The sequence below is a fragment of the Anthonomus grandis genome, chromosome 5 (assembly GCF_022605725.1).
Source record: "Anthonomus grandis grandis chromosome 5, icAntGran1.3, whole genome shotgun sequence".
Classification (NCBI taxonomy): domain Eukaryota; kingdom Metazoa; phylum Arthropoda; class Insecta; order Coleoptera; family Curculionidae; genus Anthonomus; species Anthonomus grandis.
Window position 1 is genome coordinate 29,461,699 of NC_065550.1, and position 22,368 is coordinate 29,484,066.

General features: G+C 33.4%; 1 protein-coding gene across 1 annotated transcript in view; it reads right to left on the bottom strand.

The window, feature by feature from the left end:
• Positions 1-3,667: 3,667 nt before the first annotated feature.
• LOC126736792 (uncharacterized) overlaps positions 3,668-22,368 on the bottom strand; it is a 128,255-nt gene continuing 109,554 nt past the window's right edge. Inside the window, exons 13-17 of the mRNA XM_050441333.1 lie at positions 16,812-17,571; positions 14,356-14,484; positions 5,908-6,224; positions 5,333-5,720; positions 3,668-5,278 (exon numbers count right to left, since the gene is read on the bottom strand). Of these exons, the coding sequence (XP_050297290.1) occupies positions 4,893-5,278; positions 5,333-5,720; positions 5,908-6,224; positions 14,356-14,484; positions 16,812-17,571 (1,980 nt within the window). The 3' untranslated portion in view covers positions 3,668-4,892. The remainder of the gene's footprint in view (positions 5,279-5,332; positions 5,721-5,907; positions 6,225-14,355; positions 14,485-16,811; positions 17,572-22,368) is intronic.

Consider the following 22,368-nt stretch of genomic DNA (forward strand, 5'->3'; position numbering starts at 1 on the left):
AGACGGTGGCGACATCTGGTTTAATAGCAAGAACGCTGTCGCCATCTGTGTCACACGTACGATATCTCATACTGAAACGCGTATTAATTGAAAATTAAAATTATAGGTTCCTTTATTATAGATACAGGGTGATTCAAAATTGAGTGCAAAGATTTCAAGGGCGTATTTACCAGCCAAAAATAAGAAGTTTTTTTCATATCAACGTATGTCCTAACTTGTTTCGTTTTCTAGATACAGAGTGTAAAAGTTTTTTAATAAAAAAAAAGTTTTTTTTTTGTTATGAAAATCTTCTTTGAATGGAATTCTGGAAACAAAGCTAGATACGAGTAAAGCTTAAGAGGCAAGAAAGTTACATTATACACCGATTATTCTAAAAAAAAAAAAATTAAATTGCCAAAAAAGCGGTGGCGTACCATAATTTTACCTATAAGTATCAAGTAGGTAGCCCCCTGAAACGCCACTGGAATTAATAAATTTATTTTATTCCCACCAAAGAGGGCCTTTATGACGTCAAATAAGCCTACTAAGTTTTATTTAAATCGGCTGAAAGAATTTTGAATAATTGATAAAAAAAACGATTTTATTAAAAAACTTTTTCACTCTATATCTAGAAAACGAAGCAAGTTAGGATATACGTTTATATGAAAATTTTTTTTGCTGGTAAATACGCCCTTGAAATCTTTGCTTTCAATTTTGAATCACCCTGTATATTCAAGAGAAGCCTAAGCGCATGCTAGCTCCATCTGTTATGTAACGTGTTAACTTGGTACAGTGGCCAGGGTCGGACTTAGGCACACCAGATTAGTCATAATAAGTGAAATTTTTGTATGTTGTCATAAAGCCGCAAACAGATATTTTTGTATTATTTTCATAGAATTGTGTGAGTAAAAGTGAGTAACTAACTTACTGATTGCGGTATTGACAAGAAAACCGTGTGCCATTTAAAATAATTCATCTAGCGCCATCTGTTGGATTTAGATAACGTTAGATGGATTGTTTTATTATCCAAAGAAAAATAAAAACGCACACGCCATCTGCAATGATTTACCAGAGGCGCAACCCGTTTAAAACTATTATTTGTAATTATCCACTGTGAGAAACAATCTTTTAATTTTTTTAACATAAAAATTCAAATTTTAAATTGCTTAAAATATACCAAAGACTATTTCCGAACTTTCGGCACGCGAATTCTGAGACGCGACAAATGTTCTAGCGCCATCTGTGTTTATGTATTGGCTTTAAGCAATGAAATATGTCGCTTGCTTTCTTTCTTTTATTATCCAAGACACGCACCACTATGATAAATAATGAAAACTACTATTATGTATATAGAAGACAGGGGCGGAGTTAGCAATTCCTTTACGGTAATAAAAATTACATTGGTGTCCGACTTGGTAATTGTTAAATGTAGATTTCTCTAATTTTTTATCCAATATGCAAGCTACTAACAAGGCACCATATAAGGGTAATTTTGTATAGGAGACAGGATCGGATTGGGATCATTCATGTAAATTTTTAGAAAAAAATTAAATTACTTTAAGCGTTGATAGAATATTTATACTCAAATATTCAATCAAGGCTTTAAACTAATTTACCATTTCAAAAACCCCAATTCATGTGGCGCCATCTCTTTTTAACTATTGTCATTGTTAGTTACAGATTTCTTTATTTCATTAATCAAGCCATAATGTTCCAGAACGCCATCTGTGAAGTGTGAAGGTAAGTTGATAAATTTTATAGGACTGTATAAGATATTGAGTTTGCAAATAACGAACCTTTTTAGAAAAAAACAAATCATATGACGTGATGTGTTAGGTGTCCAACTTAGTAATTGCGTGTAGGTGTCCAACTTAGTAATTGCTAGATGTAGATTTCTGTAATTTTTTATTCAGGTCGCAAGCCCCTAACAAGGCGCCATCTATGCTAGATAAAGGTAACTTCTTATAGAAGACAGGGTCGGATTTGTGCAGGCGAATAACAGACGTGTAATTTTTAAGGGAAATGTTTACTTACATTAAATTAAATTAGCTGAACTATTTCAAAATCCGATTCATATGGCGTCATCTCTTTTTAGGTATTGCCATAGTTAGATTAGGACTTCTTTATTTTATTATTCAAGCCGTGTTGCCTAAAGCGCCATCTATGAAATGTGATGGTAAGATAATAAATTAAACAGGGCCTAACTAAGAATGAAACTTCCTAATAAATTTCAGTATTGCTTTATTCCGTATTATTCTGACAACTGTTTTTGTGTATTGACATTAAATACATGTAGAATTGTTTCTTTTATTATTCAAGACGCGAATCATCCATAAGGCAAGTGATAAAAACTATATAGAAGACAGGGTCGGAATAAGACCATGTGGTATAAAGTAATAATGCTTAGTTTTCAAATTTTAGTTAGTAACTTCCAAAATCAGTTTAAATAAAACCGTCGCGCGCGCCATCTATCTTAATATTGACTTAGCAGAGCACAAACCTTTGACAAAAAAAAACAGTTCATGTGACGCCATCTGTTTGTAGGTGTCCGAGTTAGCAATAGTTAGACGTAGATTTCTTTAATTTATTATTAAAGACGCGGGGCTTTATCAAAGGTAACTTTGTATAGAAAACAGTTTGTGTGGCGCCATCTGTTTGTTGGTGTCCGACTTAGTAATTGTTATATGTAGACTTCTTTAATTTTTTATTCAAGGCGCAAGCCACTAACAAGGCGCCATCTATGATAGATAAGGGTAACTTTGTATAGGACACAGGGTCGGATTTGGGCACTCAAATAATATACATGTACTTTTTAAGGAAAATATTTAATTACATTAAATAAATTTAGCTGAGACGCGAACATTTCAAAATTCGATTCATATGGCGCCATCTCTTTTTACGTATTGCCATTGTTAGATAAGGATTTCTTTATTTCATTATTCAAGCCATATTTTCCAAAGCGTCATCTGTGAAGTTTGATGCGGAGTTTATAAATTAAGCAGGGTCGGACTAAGAATGAGACTTCCTAATAAATTTTCATGATCGCTTAATACCGTGTTGTTCTGACAACAGTTTTTGTGAATTGGATTTATGCCATGCTACATGTAGAATTATTTCTTTTATTATCCAAGACACCACTATTAAGGCGCCATCTCTGATATGTAGAATAATAAAAAGTGTATAGAAGACAGAGCCGGAGTTAGAGAAGTTCTTAGTAATACTGCTTAATTTTCAAATTTTAGTGGAGCCTCTCAAAATTAGTTTTAATAAAACGAACGCGTAAGCCATCTATCTTGATATTGACTTAGCAAAGCACGAATCTTTGGCAAAAAAAAACAGTTCGTGTGACGCCATCTGTTTGTAGGTGTCCGACTTAGCAATAGTTAGACGTAGATTTCTTTAATTTATTATTAAAGACGCGGGGCTTTATCAAAGGTAACTTTGTATAGTAGACAGTAGAGGTCAGATTTGGGTACGGGAGTGCCATTCATGTAATTTTTAAGAAAACAATTAAATTAATTTAGCTGAGACGCGAACCACTTTAAAATCCAATTAATGTGGCGCCATCTCATTGCCATTGAAGGATTTCTTTATTTCATTATTCAAGCCATAATGTCCAAGGCGCCATCTTTGAAGTGTGATGGTAAGTTATTAAATTAAACAGGGTCGGAGTAAGAATGAAACTTCCTTTTAAATTTTCAATATTGCTTTATTCCGTATTGTTCTGACATTTCCACATGCACATGACAACGATGACGAATAAAAGTGTCGCTAATATGTTAAAAATGAAACCGTTCGCGGATCACGTGAATAACCCTAACCCATCTCATCTATAAATAAAAAAGTCTTAATCTCAGCATTATTTTTACAATATAGGCTATTATATAAATATTTAACAATTCATTTATTTAATAAAAAAATCTAACGTAAATTGCAACAATATTATCGAATATCTGCCTATATATGTAGGGACTTATATTAATTTATTTATTGTATAGTATAAAAGGGAACTATATAATATTAAAAACAAATTCGTAAAATATTTGACTAAAAACAACGAGTTTGTACAATTGAAGCAAAACGTTCAAAAGTCCTATAGTTTATATAAGAATATTTGCTTTAATGTTATATATTTTAAAAATCACAGAGGATGAAAAATTATATAAGTATATATGTATATGTCAAAATATCCAAAGTAAGCACACCTAACCCTACTTTTTACATCATATATTATTAAGTATAAATTTCTAAAAAAAAAATTATAAATTGTATTTTGTACAAACCTTTGAAACTAAGGGAGGATTTTTAGCCTTTTCTAAGATAGCTTCGTTGAACACTGTCAACTGTCATTCTTGTCAATATTTGTAAAAACTAGAATTTTAGGTTATGTTTATGCCTTTAATTCTATTATGTAGTTAAACTGATTTTAATTAGCATATGTGTATGGTGTATGGTAAATCAAAAAAAAATTAGTTTTTACAAGAACCTTAGATATTCCATTAATTTCGGAAAATTATAAATAAATATTGCGGGGAAGTTGTTACTGTCAAATGTCAGAATTCATAACCTCTTCTGGATTCTTGCAGTAAGGAATTGTGTATTTTAATTTAAAGGTTATGTGTGTACCTGGCTTTGATTTATAGCAAACCAAAGGAAATTAATTTCAGAAATCCTTAGATACTCCAATAAGTCCGTATTTTATATAATATTTCAACTGGTAAAAATCTATCAATATATCGAGGGCCAATTCTCTCTTGACGGCATCTGTCAAATACATGTTTAATTTGGATCAATCAAGTGCAACATTTTCTAGGTTAAGGTTGTTTCTCCAACAGATGGTGGCAGGAGCAATTCTCCAATAACCTATTTCAAACTTAAACAATAGCAACATAGAGGTAGTAATCACCTAAAGACTACATATTAGTAGTAGTCTCACAAGATAACAGACAGTCCACAGTCCGCACCTTAACTCCAGCCTTCTCCACCTGCTTCAGAGTCTCCAAATCGCTCTCCAACATGATGATGCACATAAAACTCTTATTCGTGGTGGCATTTCGGGGGTAAATCGTCTGCGCCACCGGTTTAATCGTTAAATCCTCGCAGTATTCATCGATTTGCTTGTAAATCTCCGGGTACTGACGTTTCAGGGAGACCCCTCGATCCCTCAATTGAGCCTGAAGGTTATTGAAAGCGATTAGGCGTGCCCGCATGCTGGTTTCCGGTGTGGGCAGTCTGATAGGAGGACAAGTGAGGATCAGGGTTTCTGGCGGTTCGATTTCGCGTGGGGCAAGCTCCGGACCTGGAAGTGAGGAGGTTATTCCGGTATAAAACGCGCTATGTGACATATACTGACCGACAAAATTAAGATCTTTGCTCAGCCTCAGTTTGGCACACCTGGAGACGAGCTGTCTCTCCCATTTGACCGCTCCAGAGGCGGGAGTCTCCGAGATAACGCACAGCGATATATAGAGCACAAACTTCGTCTCAGGGTTATAGTTCTGGCACATCTCCACCAATTCTTTGTAGAGCATCGGACCCATTTCTGTAGGTAACAGGTCTTGCCAACGGACAAACGTCAATTCCCCCAAACTTTGCAGACCGTCGGCTAAGAACTTTTCGGCCGCCTCTGGGTTTGGATAGAAACATTTCACCGCCCCCAGGCCGTGTGAGATGTAACCTCTTCGTCCCACCTTCGAGAGTTCTCTTAGTGTGTCCTTTTGATCTCTTACCGCTTGAATCACCTGTGAAAGAGTGTTTAATTAACATATATGACAACAACGTGTTCAGCCTTTTTTTTCCTCAGTGTCTCGTTGATGACCACAGTAACCAGAGTACTACCACAAGTTCTACGCACGCACCAAGTACTATATCTAGTTTGTCGGAAGCACCATTGTTGCAATATTGTGCTACAATAAAACAGTGTCTTACCTGTCGACACAACGTTCCCATCCTCGAAAACAAACAGGTTTTCCGATGCCGTTCCCAGTGGCTCCTGCGGCACGTCCTTGAGCAATACGTATACGAGCAATTGTGGCAGTTCTTGAACGAGCGTGCCTCCTTGGACGTCGGCAACGCCGTTTTGTTGCAACGCGAGTAGCGGCAACGTAGCATCGCGACCGCCGGTAGCGACGGGTCCAATTTGACCGCGGCCGGTTCTGAACCTTCTGAGCGACGTCGGTACGCTGCGCCGTCGGTTTCTGCGTCGCTCGCACGACGCTGCGGGCTAGTGCTAGCTGACACTGTCTCTGTAAATGTCGTTTAGGGAGTGGAGAGAGGGGGGTACTGGGAGTGAGTGTGTGCGCATGACTTTAATCTTTTTTCTTAAAATAGTTTAAAAGCCCTTTCAACGTATGAGCCATCATCAGTGCTAACTGAAAGTGAGTTGTATGAGTTTTTTTTATTTTTTATAGGAAAAAGGATTTTAAAATTAAAGATAAAGAGATAAAATGTACTTATTTATCTGTATGCACAGGAGTTCCACATAGTAGGAAAAACATTTTCACAAATTAAAACAAAATTTAAGAACATTGAAGACTACAAATAACACGCTTCTTAAAGTGAAAGAACGTACAATATTTAAAAAAAGGGAGAAATTAGTATTTATGTTTAAATTGTGTTAAAAGGCGAAAAACACAAAGTTAAAATAGGTTAGAGTTATTCTACTGTCACCTTTACTTCAAAATCAGAGTCAAACCTCTCATAAGGATAGTGGCGACAAATCGGTCTAGAAACATTGACCACAAACTTCTCATTAAAGTTTGATGCCACATGTTTAAAGCTTTTATGGTGAAGATCGGTATCGTATATCGGACATGTTGCTTGGAAAAGTTGACAAAAATGACATTGTTGAAATTGACTGATGGAACATCATTTGTCATATCAGTTGAGTTTGTTTTTCCATGTATGCGGTCAGCATGGGTTGAGTTCGTTTTAAGTAAACCCCATTACAAGAAAAACATGGAGTGGGATATATATATATATATGTAATATAAATTTTAGTAACGCTGATACTGCTGGCTTTACACTACGATACATATTTATTTAAATATTTGTTTTGTTCTAATTTTTGACATGAATTTAGCGAATTTATTTATAAGGTTTGCACTGCCCATTTTTTTAGTTTTATTTCATGCTCGTATCTTACTATATTATCTTATTATTCCTGTATTCACTGAGACAAGATAGAGGTATAGAGACTAAGAGAGCTGAGCACCTAGAATGTATTTTTATAAATATTTTTTTAACAGTTTATTAGTTTTAGAATTAAGTTTTTGATACCTAATAATATAGTTTGATGCTACATAAATGATATATGTTATACTATAAAAAGTTTTTTCAATTTCAAAGAGTTTATTTTGTATTGCAAATAGCTATATTGTTTTTTTAGATAATAGTCTGTTATAAAATTTTTATTAGTTTTTAAAAAACATTTTTAGATTATAGTATAATTAATATATTATTATGTTGTAGACATTATGAATGAAACTTAACAGACTGTACATATTGTGTATTAACTTTAACAAAATTGACAGTGTAGATAGTACGGAGTATTTATTAAAAGGCTAATCTAAATGTGTAGCAAAAGTGTCGAAAACCCTGTATAATATTGTATATAGTATAAATTTAGTGTAATTAATATAATCGCAAGTATTTTATTGGCAAAACCCCAAATTCTAGAGCCGAGTGACGGATGTGTTGGTTCTACATTGAGTTATCATGAAAAAAACAATAATGTCTGTTATAATAAATTATTGTTTATAATTTCAAGTAATGATTTTTTAGGCAAATTAAATAATAAATGTATTGAAGAAAAACATTGTTTTATTTCCATTTTGAAATTGATGATATGCGAAATAAGACTGAAGAGTTTTATTTTATCCTGATCAATATCTGCTTCTCACACCTAATGAAAAAGGCACTATTTTTCTATCAGTAACCTTTTTGATTCGTCGTTTACTTTAGATACTGCAATAAAATAATAAAATTATGAGATTATTCAAATGAAATTTGATTTTGGCCACCTCTTTCTACCCTTTTTATTGGTCCAATTAGGCAGGTAAAACTGTCAAGTTCGTGGAATTAACCGTGTAAAGGCAAACTTACAATAAATAGCATCAATCAAAAAAGATGTTAATTATAAAATTGTTAATTGTGCAGTCTCTTATGTAACGGAACGTAAAGTCTATTGAGATTAACTTGTAAACAGCGTGTCCTCAAATTAGGCGTCAATATTTTAACCACTTATTTTATGACTCTAAATAAGATTAAAATTTTATATAAAGTAAGGTCCAACTAGTCTATACAGGGTTTTAAAGATAAGCAAGTGATGGCAGTATTTTGTAAATATTTTCGAAACACATACAGATTTTTAAATAAAATTTGTTAAAGTTGCTAAACTTTTTATCATCTATTTAGGGAACTAAAACTTAGTAGTAGATTGTCTTCTGTCTTGCCCCAAATTCGTGTAAATAAGGTAGTCACACCTCGCTAGAACTCCGTTTTCGAGAAAAATGCTTTTCAAAATAACATTACAAATTAATTTTTTTACGTTAACGTTTACAATCGAGGGGCGGAAAAAATTGCCTATTATGTTCATTAGTCCTACAACAATTTGTTTTTTAGGTTCGTAGAATATTAAGAGTTTTAGGGCTTCAACCATATAATTACCAACGTGTCCAAGACCTTAGACCCTCAGGACTACTTGCCAAGAATCGGGTTTAACGAGTGGATTAGGAACCACCAACCAACCAACTATTATGTAGAGCGACCAAGTCACATTTACAAGAAACAGTGTTTTTAATATTCACAATCGCAATTTCTATTTACAGGAAAAGCCTTGGATTGTGCGACATGGAAACTTTAAAAATAAATTTTCTGATAATGAATGGAGAGAGATTTAAACGGTACACTTTTCGGTCCGATTGAAATTCCAGCAAGTCTTAATACAACCTCAACTTTTAAGAAACTCACTTTGAAAACATTTTACACCATCTTCCCTTGAATGTTCGAAATCAGCTTTATTTTCAGCATGACTGATCACCAGCTCATTCCGTTGTTAATGTTAGAAACTGACTGAACGAAGTGTTTTCGGGTAGATTGATTAAAAGAGGTGGCCCTATTCCGTGACTACCTCGTTCCCTAGATTTGAATCCATTAACTTACTATTTTTGGAGTCGTATAAAAGATATAGTAAATCGGCAGTGAACAGGTGTTGTGCGAAACGACAGATTTCTAAATTTCACATGCAGAGCCCGAATTTGTCTTCGTGAGCTTTATATGTATACTTTTTAATAGAAATACTATTTACTGGCTTTACTGATTAATTTGTCTTGACAAAAGGATTTATTTATAAAAAAATAGTTCCTGTACAAGTATATTTTATTTCCTTATCTTTAAATTGAAAATCCTTTTTTCTATGTTTAGCTAAAGTTGGCCAGGTACCATATATATGCAATGAATGATCCAGGAGATTTGGGGAAACGTTCGGTTAAAAGTGACCATACTAAATAGCAGGATATATAAGATTTAACTTATAAACTCTGCTGCCAGTAGGCGTACAATTGTAGAACTACTAATGAAGAAATCGAATTAAAGCTTTTAGAATTGCAAATTCATTAATTATTCATTGCTAAGTACCTATGCTAGTACCTACACTTCATACCTATACTTCATATACGGGGTAATTCACTGAATAATTACATTAAAAATCCCAAACAAAATCACACCCCTTTTATGATAATTCAACCAAGAATATCCCACTTTTAATTATTTTGAATGGGAAAAGTGTACTAATCAGACGTCACAAGGGTTGTGAGTGTATAATCCCCAATAAACATTCATTTTGCTGATAAAAATAAGCGACACTTATCTACTGCCCTTTTTTTAATATACAGGGGGCGTATAATTGCATCCTGTATATTTTTCGCAACACAAAAGCTTTTGTTTTTAGGTTAAAAAGTAATGTTTAATTAAATTTGGCTAATATTTCTTTCGGTGTACGTGACCAGGAATGACGTGACCATTGGTGAAAATTCAAGTATGGACGCATGGAATTTTAGATCAAAATATAGTTTATCTTTATTAGTGTACAATCAGATAAACTAGATTTCGATGTAAAATTCGATGTATAAACCGACAAGTGAAACACGACATTTCTAACTTTTATAATGGAGTAAGGCGTTACCTTATCGTTTAACCGCTGCTAAAAGACAAGCAAAATCAAATGTTAGAAGGTAGTTTCAGGAGGCAACTTTTGGCTAAATAATTTTTTTAATGAGACTCCGTAGACAGAGACCGTATTAAAGATTGAACAAGAAATAAGCAAAAGAACATAGCCCCCACTCTTTTTGCAGTAAAAATGACAGTTTCAACTCTCAAAATGCCGGAGGGTACCAACTTGAACTTGTGCCACAAAAATAGTTGGTTGGTATAAACACGCTCAAATTTTTAGAAAAGAATTAGTGCAATATTAAAAATGGGTCTGTGGAGCCAATTTTGTAATTTAAACTCAAAGTTTTATTTATACCTTTATTCGAAAAACAGTCAAGCTTGTCAGCATACTGATTAACAAGAACGCTTTGAAGCTATAGTCAGAGAGGAACGTAAAAAGAATGGTTATGTCTTGTACATACGTTAAGATGGTGCAGAATGTTAGTAATTCCAGTCAAATCAGGGTTGATAGTGCGAAAACTGAGTTTTCACTTATTTGCGATAAAAAATGTCACAACTACTGCAATTTTCATAGCGATACGCCTTGCTTTCGAGAAATAAAATAGGATTTTTTCACTTTTTACTCGAAAACTTTAGATATTTTATAGATTCTTTATCACTTATAATTTTCTTAAAAATCTTGTTTTTTTCAGACAATTATTTTCTGCAAAAAAAACAGTTTTTATTAACTCTACCCCCCACCCACCCCACACAACTTACCAGTAAGAAATTGTTTTCAAAAATTATTGTTTTCCAAAATAATACGCATGCTGGTTTCGCTGTTAATATCTAATCTAATAACACAGTTTGTTTTATTAAATTTGATATAATTATATATATCTACATTAATAAATTTTTAATACAAAAACAGTGCTACTGAATTGGATATTATGGACGAAAAACAGTGATTTTTCAAAAGAATTTCTTACGGGGCAAATGTTTGGGGTGGGTGGGGGGTTAAGGGCTGTGTTAATGAAAAACAAAGTTTTTGCAGAAAATATATATTTAATATTTAATTTAATACCGCTGTTTATTTAAATTTGATATAATTTTATATATAAGTATTTAGTATAAAAACAGCGTTATTAGATTGGATAATACCGACGAAAAATAGTGATTTTTCAGCAGAATTTCATGAAATATTTGAGGTGTAGTAATCGAGTTTAAAAACTAGATATGTAAATCCCGCCATTTTGGCTAAAAATTAAAAAAAAATTGAATGTTAGAAGTAAAAAATGGAAAAAATCTAATAAAAAAAGGAAAAAATATATTACTCCTTAAATTTGAGAAAAAAACAAAAAAATACTATGCGTTTTAAATATCTAGTAACCTCACCTATTCACCATTTCTGTTTGGCTACTCGCTTTCCAAACACCCTGTATATTACCCAGAATGTATTTGTACAAGTCAAAATATAAGTCTAATGGCTAGGGATATATATAAACAATAGAAATTTAAATTATTACACATTAAAATCTGAACACAATTCTTATAAAATATATTAAACAGAATACCTTAAGTACCGAAAGGAAAACAAACTTTTATACAGAATCAGCGGATAAATGCAGGCCACAGTCTGACCCCAAAATATAAAACATAAAAATGTACACCTGGATACAGATCCATAAAAGAGTAATTTAATGCAATAAGAACAATATTGAGAATCACTAATCAAAGAAAATTAAAACTGTTTTCTAAGTATAACCTCAAAAAAATAAAAGGCACCATTTACAAGCTTCAAGGCTTCAGGATTTCTTATATGGATTGAAATGACATTAAAGAACTTGATTATTATTCGTATGTTTGGAAGCCTTATCACAATGTTCATATTTGTGATATGATATGATAACATGATATATTTTATTTAGGGAACATTGAGCTGTAAATGACATAAATTATCCTCAGGTAGAAGAATCTCTTAATATTACAACTCTCCAGATCCGTCGTACACATAGAGATCTGGACATGTTTTATAATTTATTGCACACTTTTAGTCTTAAGTTGACTGGAATTACTAACATTAATGCACCATCTCGACGTACAAGACATAACCATCCTAAGCAACACATTATATATTATTATCGTTAAATATATATTTATTCAACGATTTTTTAGTACATTTTTGATTTTGGTATATTTATCAACTATCAAATATTTATTAAACTGTAGAAGATGCGTATCTCATATACGATTCAGTTTAAAAAAGGGTGAAAATTTCAGCATTTAAAAAAGTAAGAAAATCCAAAAATGAAGAGTCGTGTCCTTTCAAAGGAAATTCTCAGTAAACGTTTGGGCAGGCCTAATTGGTAATACACTTATTGGTCCACATTATTTACCGGATAATTTGAATAGGGATAATTATCTAGATTTTTTTATTAAATGATCTGCCCGAACTCTTGAACGGGGTTCCAAATTTTCTCAATGAAGAACAAATAACGTTTCAACACGATGGGTGCCCAGCGCACTGGAGATTGGCGATCCGGAAGCACCTAGACAATGCATTTCCCAATACTTGGATTGGCAGAGATGGCCCTATCCCATGGTCTGCAAGATCACCGGACTTGACGCCGCTTGATTTTTACGTCTGGGGCCGTGCAAAAGAACTTGTGTATTTCGAACCTATAAAGGGAACAATTGATAGGAAAAATTGATGACGCTTTTGTAATAATGAGACGGGAACTAACATTACAGTATACCACAAGAGAAATAAGAAAGCGATGTTACGCGTGTATTAGAAATAATGGCCATCAATTTGAGCAAGACTTATAAATAAACGATTTGAAGTAAAAAATATGTTTTTTTTTAATCAACCTGTAAAGGAAAGGGTCATGGAAACGAAAGGGCACAATAGGTTTAGCTGTTTTAGAACGGTGAAAGAGTAGCGCAACAGATTTAGCAGTGTTAGAAAGAGACATAAGTTTATACCTGCTCAATTAGATTAGGTTGCTTTCAAGAAATTGGTTCACGCGTCCTTGAAGACAAACTTATTTGTTTTTCGTAAGTTACCTAATTATTTTTGTTACTTGTGGTGGCACATCGTTAGAAAGACTATTAACTCGAGAAGTTTTTAACACATTTTAAAACCACACAACTTTTTTATTATTAGTTTTACCATTGTAAAGTTAACGTAACATTTTTTTTTCTATTGATTTGAGAAAGTTTGTTACTCCCCTATTAGTTTCTCTTTAAATATTTTTCTCACTTATTACCTAAATCTGAATGAGACAACATTAGTCTTTGAAATAAAATTAATTGTGCGCTATTTTGGCCAAAAATTAAAAAAAAATTGAAGGTTAAAGTAAAAAAACGGGGAAAATCTAATAAAAATAGGAAAAAAAATATTACTTCTTAAGTTTGAGGAAAAAACCAAAAATATACTATGCGTTTTAAATAACTAGTAACCTCACCTATTCACTATTTCCGTTTGGCTACTCACCTTCTAAAGACACTGTATAAATATTTGATTTGAATTCACTATTTTTTTCGTATCTGTCGCTTCGATTCGTTCCATATTATAATAAAACAACTGGAGTTCAGAGTATCGGGAGTAAGAGACATTTTCGAAAAGTAGTACGCAGACTACCAACATTTTGGAAGTACACAAATAACTCCGATCCAAATGTTGGTAGATTTACAGAAGGACAACTCAGTTTTTTGCTATTATTTTAGAAACACCATTAACATATTTCAATAAAAGATCTTTCTTGCCTTTACCTCAAGTTCCTTTTTAAATGATTAATTTCGACCCATTGTTTTGATGTTAAATCTAATGCAATAAACACTTTTTGACCTCTGCTTAGTTTTGACTTCAAGGATAATAATATGCAGTTTTAATAATACAGATGCATCATTGGTTTTTTTCCTAGATGACACTCGTAGGTCCCTTTGAAATTAGGAACTGTTAATTTAATATGAAGAGACAATTTACCACTTTAGGTCAAAAAAAATTGTTATATTCTTCCCCACTAATTCAATTTTCATGTCCACCGAAAGAAATAAACAAGAAAAACACCGAAGAATCACCAAATGTTCAATCATTACTTTCTTACCCAGTGACTATTTTACTTACATAGAGCTAAACTAAAAAAAAAATAAGGGGTGGTAGAGGCTGGGAACCCGTGACCGAAAAATGAAAAAATCAGAACACTACTTACACATGCCTCCTACCTTGCAGGCAAGGGCTCGTTGCCCTCCCGGAGGGTGGCAACCCTAAGAGCGAGTCCAACACGTCCTCGAGGGTAGTTGAGCTCGGGGAGGGACGCACCCTGGTGTCGTTCGCTGACAGGGTTGCCAAGTCTAAAGCGGGAGGTTTTTCTTATAATATACACCGTGGAACAAGTACAGTTTTTGGAAAATATATACACATCAGTTCGAAGTGTCTATTCACCCTTTAAAGCTTAAAGTAAAACAAATATATTTACCTTTTTTTCATTTACACAAAACAAAGGGACTAAGCTAAAACAAACTAAAAAAAAAACAAAAAAAATATAAAAAATAAAACAATTTTATTAACTAAAATATAATAAGGTGAAACATATACTCTTTGTACACGCATGAATATATAAACGTATCATCTAACTATACAGAAATAAAACATAAAATTAATATAATCTATGCCAGTAAATTCGATAATAATAATAATAATAATTAATAGTAATAATAATAAAAATCTACAAGAATATATAGGGTATCCTAATTAATCATTACGTCAAAAGAAAACAATAAATAAGGCAAAAAATATCATAACCTGTCACAATTTACAGGACGTAAACCATGTGGTGACACATTTATAGATTTAAAAAAAAAACATTATTTTTAATATAAACTACTCTAAGAATAACAAATCTGTTAATAAGGCAACTATTAAAGCTCTTTCCGATCGTAAATAAAAAAAAAATTACATACAAACATACATTTAAGCACCCAATTTGTGAATTAATATACAGTGGTGGAGAAAGAACATTTTTACAAAAAAAAATCCACCATGTATATATTACGTAAAATTACTACGACTACATATTATGTACAAACAGACAAGCATCATTCATATAGAAAATTATTTTTTTCAGCACCCAAAAAAAAATTCAGAAAATAAGTAGAGAGGGTGGCTTAAGGGCAAAAAAGTGATTAAGGGCAAGTTGGTAAGACAATGACATATGCGCAGTTTAATATGACAGTCCTGTCAAAGTCAACTGTGACACATGTTTTGATTTCAAAACTGGTCATGTTTAAAGCACTCTAATGAGAGCGACATTGAGAAAATATTGAAGCATGCGTAGTTCAATAAGGCATGTCTCAAAAGATTTTTCAATTAGTCGATTTTTACAAATCTTCAAAAGTGTGTAAAAAAGCATGAAAGAAGGAAAGAAGTTTATGAATAGAAATTTAAAATTAAAAAAAAATTAAAAATGTATAATACAAATTAAAATGCACATGTGACAGCTGTCACTGCCATTTCAATACGTACCATCAAAAACAATAATGAACAATGTTATTTTTATCTGCCATTTAAGTTTCCGCTTTCGAAACTGGGCCACCCTGTATATAACCTACTTCAGATATTTGATATGGAAATTGGGCATGAAATACCGAAGATTAAGCCTTTCTAGGTTATATTTTGATTAATACATAGGGTGTTACAGAATAAGAGCTGATCCTAGCTGATGGGTATAAATCCTTAAATGATTTTAAGAAGAAAAATTCAAATAAAGTTAAATGCAAAATATGTCCTAAACTCCTTAACTTTTTACTTACAGAGTGTTAAAAAAATACAAAGTGTTAAAATGTTGTGATGGACACTTTCAACAATAATTTCAAAAATTTGTATTTTTGTTTACGTAATGTACATATGTTTATGAAATAAATAAATTATTTTTTTTTTACTAATAAATTGACCATGCATAAAATTGTTTTTATTTTTTTCGCGGTAAACGCATGTCGGACGAAAGCACGTCCAGAAATCAAATTTGCCCTAAAATGAATGGAAATTATAAAAATAGTATTTATTTTACGGAAAAGCAGTGGCGTACATATTTTTCAAAAAGATTTAGATTACGTTCCTGTACGGACGCCACTGGATAAACTTTTAAAAAAACTTCTTCATCAAAAAGTTGTTAAAATGATACTACTAGAGAGTGTGTGCTAAATTTCATAAACATAAGTAGAAAGTTATTAAAGTTATGATAAAGAAACGATTTTTTTAAAGATTTTAAGCCCCTGTAATTCAAAAGTTAAGGGGTTAAGGTCGTAGCTTTATTTAAACTTTTCTTTATAAAATCACCTAAGAATTAAGACCCTTAAGGATCAGCATCTTATTCTGTAACACCTTGTAGTTTAAACAGAACGATAGATGATCTTCCTCCAGTATAAACGCCTGGCAAATATTTGTCAGTTCATAGGCAAAGCGTAAATTGTAAGTGAGAGTGGAAATGTAATGCATCGCATGTCTCATATTGTTTTTTGCAAATTTTGAAACAATCGACAATTTTTGTACAAAAGCCACCCATAGACCCCACTTTTTTATTAAATTAACAAAAGAAAACTAAATGTGATTGATGTCCATAAAATAATCATCTATAGCACACAATCTACAGCCTACACCCGTACAGACTCACCGTTACTACTATGATTCTGTAGCTCCAGCCTCAAACTCTGCGTCGGAGGCGGCACCGGACTCTCTGAGCAAGTAACCGGAGTCTCCGGACTATCCAAAGGTTTCGTACCAACAAAAGAACTCTCCAACCAACAAAGTTTCTGACTACCCCTCGGAGACACCGAACTGGACCGGCTGTTCTCTTGATCCTCGCTCGGTTTCAATCCGCTTACGTAATGTACGATCGCGGAAGTAACCTCCTTGATCGAAGTCTGGATCTCTGGATTCTCTTGGGGTTGTCTCGTAAGCAGGGTGCTCGCCAAACGTTCCGCGGGGGTCCTAGGCCGATTGAGACGCTCCTGCGATCTCCACCCTAAGTATGGCTGTCTGTAGCTGAAGCTGGATCTGACACTGCTGGGTGAAATGCTACCGTTCGGTTGTCTACTGCCCTGGTTGAAACTGCTGCGGGTGCTCTGGCATGGGGAGGAGGCGGTGCTGTTCAGTTTCGAGGTGCTCCACCTGACGAACGGTTGACTGGTCGGTGTGGGGCTGAGTATTAAGGGGCTCTGGGTGCCCGAACCCAGTGAACTTAAGCTGGTGGTCTTGGAGCCGGTGGTGCCCGTCCATCTGGATTCTCGCGGCTGTTGGTTCTTCTTGAGCAGGAACCCCTGGCCGGGTATTTGGGAGTTTTTGTACCAGTCGGGCACGGTGAGTTTTTGGAGGCTGCGCTGTACTCTCAGTTCGTGTTCGGACATGACGCGTTCGGTTTTTTGGAGTTCATTTTCGGGAGGCTGTAAGTGGAGAACAAAATGATTTTTTTAGATGTCAAAGCGAGATTGTCGGTTTTAATAAGGTAAGTTGGCAGGTGGGTTGTCTATTTTGTCAGTTTACCACCTAGACTATGTTTGATGTGTATGTGTTAAGTAACTCAAATCTTGGCATTGATGCATCCATCACTCCTGAAATTAGAGGATTAGCATTTTATTTGTGGAGAAAAGACTTCCTCTACTAACTTTTCAATAAGTTTTTTTAAATTTTTGCACACGGCAGAATTTTTTTTTAAATTTGATTTTTTTAAATTCATTTCCAGAGAAATTTGTATATTTTGATCCTTTTCACCAGCTTCCTGTTCTGAACCTAATGTATCACCATCACACGGAGCTTATTCAAAGTAGAAGACTAGGGCTAACTTGTCAGAGAGAATAAGATAAATATTGTTATACTATAAGTAGATTAGTAGTTTTGAAATTTCAGAGAATTTTTCTCCCTTAAAAAAGAGAAAAAGAAGAGCCTGGAAGAATATTATTATTTCTTCCAGGCAGTTGAATGCACTCAATTATTGGAGGAAGATAAAAATACATTTGATTACCTGGTACAGACTGTTATTCAACTAATTGGGAGAAAGATTGTATTTCTATAACGCAGTTGAATGCATTCAATCATTGGACAGAGAGAGAAAAGAGAGGAGAGTAAGACATTCTGAACCAACTGCCTGGGAGAATATAATTATTTCTTCCAGGCAGTTGAGTATACTAAATTATTGGACAAAGATGATAATTTCTTTGATTACCTGATACACTTAAGGAAGGACTCTTAAGGAACTACTTGGGAGAAAAAATGTATTTTTTCAAGGCAGTTAAACGCATTCAATCATTGGACAGAGAGAGAAAGTATAGGAGAGTAAGACACTCTGAACCAACTGCCTAGAAGAATATTTTTATTTCTTCCAGCCGGTTTAGTGTGCAACTACTTGGGAGAAAAAAACCAGAGAGAGAAGGGAAAGGAAAGTAAGACACTCTGAATCAACTGCCTTTGAGAATATTATTATTTCTTCCAGGCAATTGAATGCATTCAGTCATTGGGCAGAGAGAGAAAGGAGAGGATAGTAAGACACAGAATATTTTTATTTCTTCCAGGCAGTTAAGTGTACTAAATAATTGAACAAAGATAAAAATGTATTTGAATACCTGATACACACTCTTAATAAACTACTTGGGAGAAAGATTGTATTTCTATAACGCAGTTGAATGCATTCAATCATTGGACGGAGAGAAAGGAGAGGAGAGTAAGAAACTCTGAACCAACTGCCTGGGAGAATATTATTATTTCTTCCAGGCAGTTGAGTGTACACAATTCTTGAAGAAAGATCAAAATGTATTTGATTATCAGGGACATACTCTTAATCAACTACTTTGGAAAAAATTTTTAATTTTTCAAGGCAGATGAATACATTTAATCTTTGGACAGAGAGAGAAGCGAAAGAAAAGTAGGACACTCTGAATCAACTGCCTTTGAGAATATTATTATTTCTTCCAGGCAGTTGAGTGTACTCAATTATTGGACAAAGATGAACATACATTGGATTATTTGACAGAGACTCTTAACCAACTGCTTGGGGGACAAATTGTATTTCTTCAAGGGAGTTGAATGCATTCAATCATTGGACAGAGAGAGAAAGGAGAGAACAGTAAGACACTCAGAAACAACTGCTTGGAACAATATTTTTAATTCTTCCAAGCAGTTAAGTGTACTCAATTATTGGATTATCTGACAGAGACTCTATATCACCTGCTTGGAAGACAAATTGTATCTAGGCAGTTTATTACTATTTCTCAAACTTCAATTTTGGGAATGCCATTATGTCGAGGCATTTACAGTGTCTTGTATTATCATTTATTTATGTAGCTCAGATTTTTCTAGGAAAATTTAATTAATTCGTATTCCAGGCAGTATTTCTTGACGTTTAAATAATATTTTGTAAATTTTTAAGGCACATCAATTAGGGTTTCCAGTCTCATCCAGGCAATTATAATAATTTTTTCAAGGCATTTGAAGTCATTTATGATTTTTTCCAGGCAATATTGAACTATTTTTTAGACTAAAATTTCCTCCTAAATTATTATTTTTTCTTTTCTAACTTAAACTTAATACTTGGAGCTTTACCTCTAATGCTCATATAGTATAGATCACCAAAGGCTAAAACTTGTCTTACATTTAAATCATCCTAATATAATTTTTTTTATTTTACCATATAGACTTAATCGAACAAAGGAAAAAAGATGGTGACTATCAATTACCAACCGATTGCTTTAGTCTTTCATTTGTGGATAACTTTTTGTGGCTTTATTGACACTTAAATGTTTTTTTTTCATTGTACAATTCAGTAAATAAATAAGCCTCTATTATTATTGATTTCAAATTATTTGGTTCTTTGAACCGAGAAAAAAACATTAATTTTTCCACTAGAAATTAGTTCATAAAGGAACAAGATAGTTTTAATTGTTTTTAGTCCTACGAGCCGGATCAATTTCTCTCAATTTTTAACTACGCCTGGGAAATAACATTTCGAATAAAAAATGTGTTTTCCTCTCAAATTAAAACGAAGAAAATCACCAACATTTATTCGATCCGGAAAAAAAGTGACAATTTTCTACTTTCTAGGCCTCTAAATGTAATCAGTCGGCGGCATTGGTACGTAAAAACGTATACCTCGGTCCTTCGAATCCGTAAAACAACGTAAAAACGAGTAATTTATTTAAAAAGACGTCACAGCAGAGAATTAAAAATAAAATTTAAAAAGTGTTATTTTAAAGCATAGTTGGCATTGTTCTTACCATAATCAAAACCCAATGAAAACGTCACTTTTATCCCCAAAAACCTTAAGAAAACAACTCGCAAATCCACTATATTATTCTCGACTGTAAGCAAATGTTTAGCCAACAAAACCTTGATCCTGCATTTGAAAAAAATCTGATAAAGAATCGCACAATTTTCAATGTTATCAGGGATTAATTCCTTGATAAACCATTTATGAGGACACTGTAAAAATTTTTTTTTGCTTGACAAATTTTTACAAAAGGCTCAAAACGATTCGTAATTTTCACTCATTTAATTGAAAAACTCAACTTACTACTTCCTCCCATAACATGCTGAGCCTGACCCACTGGTGCTTGTACGAGTCCTCGTACAAGTACCCAGGTAACTCGTGCACCATCAAATTCATAACTTAACCCTCACGTATTAAAAACTCAACGAAAACTAACGTGGAAATAGCACGCTCTATTCATTTCATAATTGAGCTGACACACCTCAATATATTTTTAATTAATACATTTCGGTACAGTGGCGTGCAACTTAATGGGGGTGTGGGCTAGGAATCTCGTTTGCCATAATTGCACATTTCCAAGGAAATTGATACTCCTGCCGGAAAGCAGAGAGAGAGAGAGGGAGAGACATTAAACGGGAAATTTAGTTAAACCCCCTTTGAAGACGATATTAGTGTAAGTGGAGTTGCAGAGATTTAGCAGGAGTATAGCACGTATTACATGTGCCATGCATGAAGTTAATTTTGAGGTTAATTCTAACAAAAGAAAAGTTGGATTTCATTTTATTTGTCAATACCAACAAAAATGTTTTAATTTTTACGGGGTATATGCATCAAGTAAATTTTGAGCTTATTTCTGAAATTCCAGACATGGATTGTGTCATTTTTATCGCGTCAATTTTGAGGTTAATTCTGTCAAAAGGCAATGTTGCATTTCATTATTGGTCAACTGTCATTTGTCAACCACATATCTTTACGTCATTTATCAACTGTCGTTTATCATTTACCAATATATATATATATATATATAAGCATATTATGTGGAGTGCATGCATCAAGTCAGTTTTAGAATTATTTACATTGACTTCAGCCTTATTAAGCAATTAATAATTAGAATTTTAACTGTCAAATACATATTGGCACGAGAGATTTTAGAAGGGCTACAGCGCTATTTTATTCAAGGTTTTCGTAATCGTGTCCAAAAGGACAATTTCCAATATATTATTCCACTTTTAATACTCAGCTTTTACTTTAAATGTTTCTTTGGACTGTTCTTTAGCTTCTGTTCAAAAAATCACGAAAATCCATGTATTGAAAACTGTTTTATCAAGGTTTTTGGAAATCGCATTCAAGACAAAATACAGTTTCCAATAAAGAGCCAGAACTCCAATTCTGGTGCTCAGATGAGCCTTATTTTTACTTTTAAAGATTCTTTGAACTGTTTTTAGCCTCTATTGAAAAATTCACAAAAAAATCCCTGCAATAGACAACACAGCAGATTTATTAGCAGGTTTATTCAGGTTTTTGGTAATCGTGTCAAAGAGGCAAGGCAGTTTCCAATAAAAAGCCAAAATTCTACTTCTGGTGCTCAGACAAGCTTGATCTTTAATTTAAAAGATTCTTTCGACTTTTTTCTTTTATTGAAAAATTCATGAAAATTCATGCATTGAAAGCTATTTTATCCAGGGTTTCGGTAATCGTGTCCAAGAGGAATATTCTGCAATCGCAGACATTGACTTAACACTTTGAATCGTGTCATTTGTCAACTGTCGTTTGTAACTGTCAATATCATATCAGAAAGAAATGTCAGAAGAGTCACGAATTTAATTGCGTCAACTGTCACTTGTCACTGTCAACAGGTTACGAATTGCATTGCGTCCTTTGTCAACGGTCATCTGTCACAAAAATATTATAGCAACATGCGTCAAGTCAATTTTGAGGTTATTTCTGAAATTTTAAACATATGGGTCTTTTGTCAACTGTC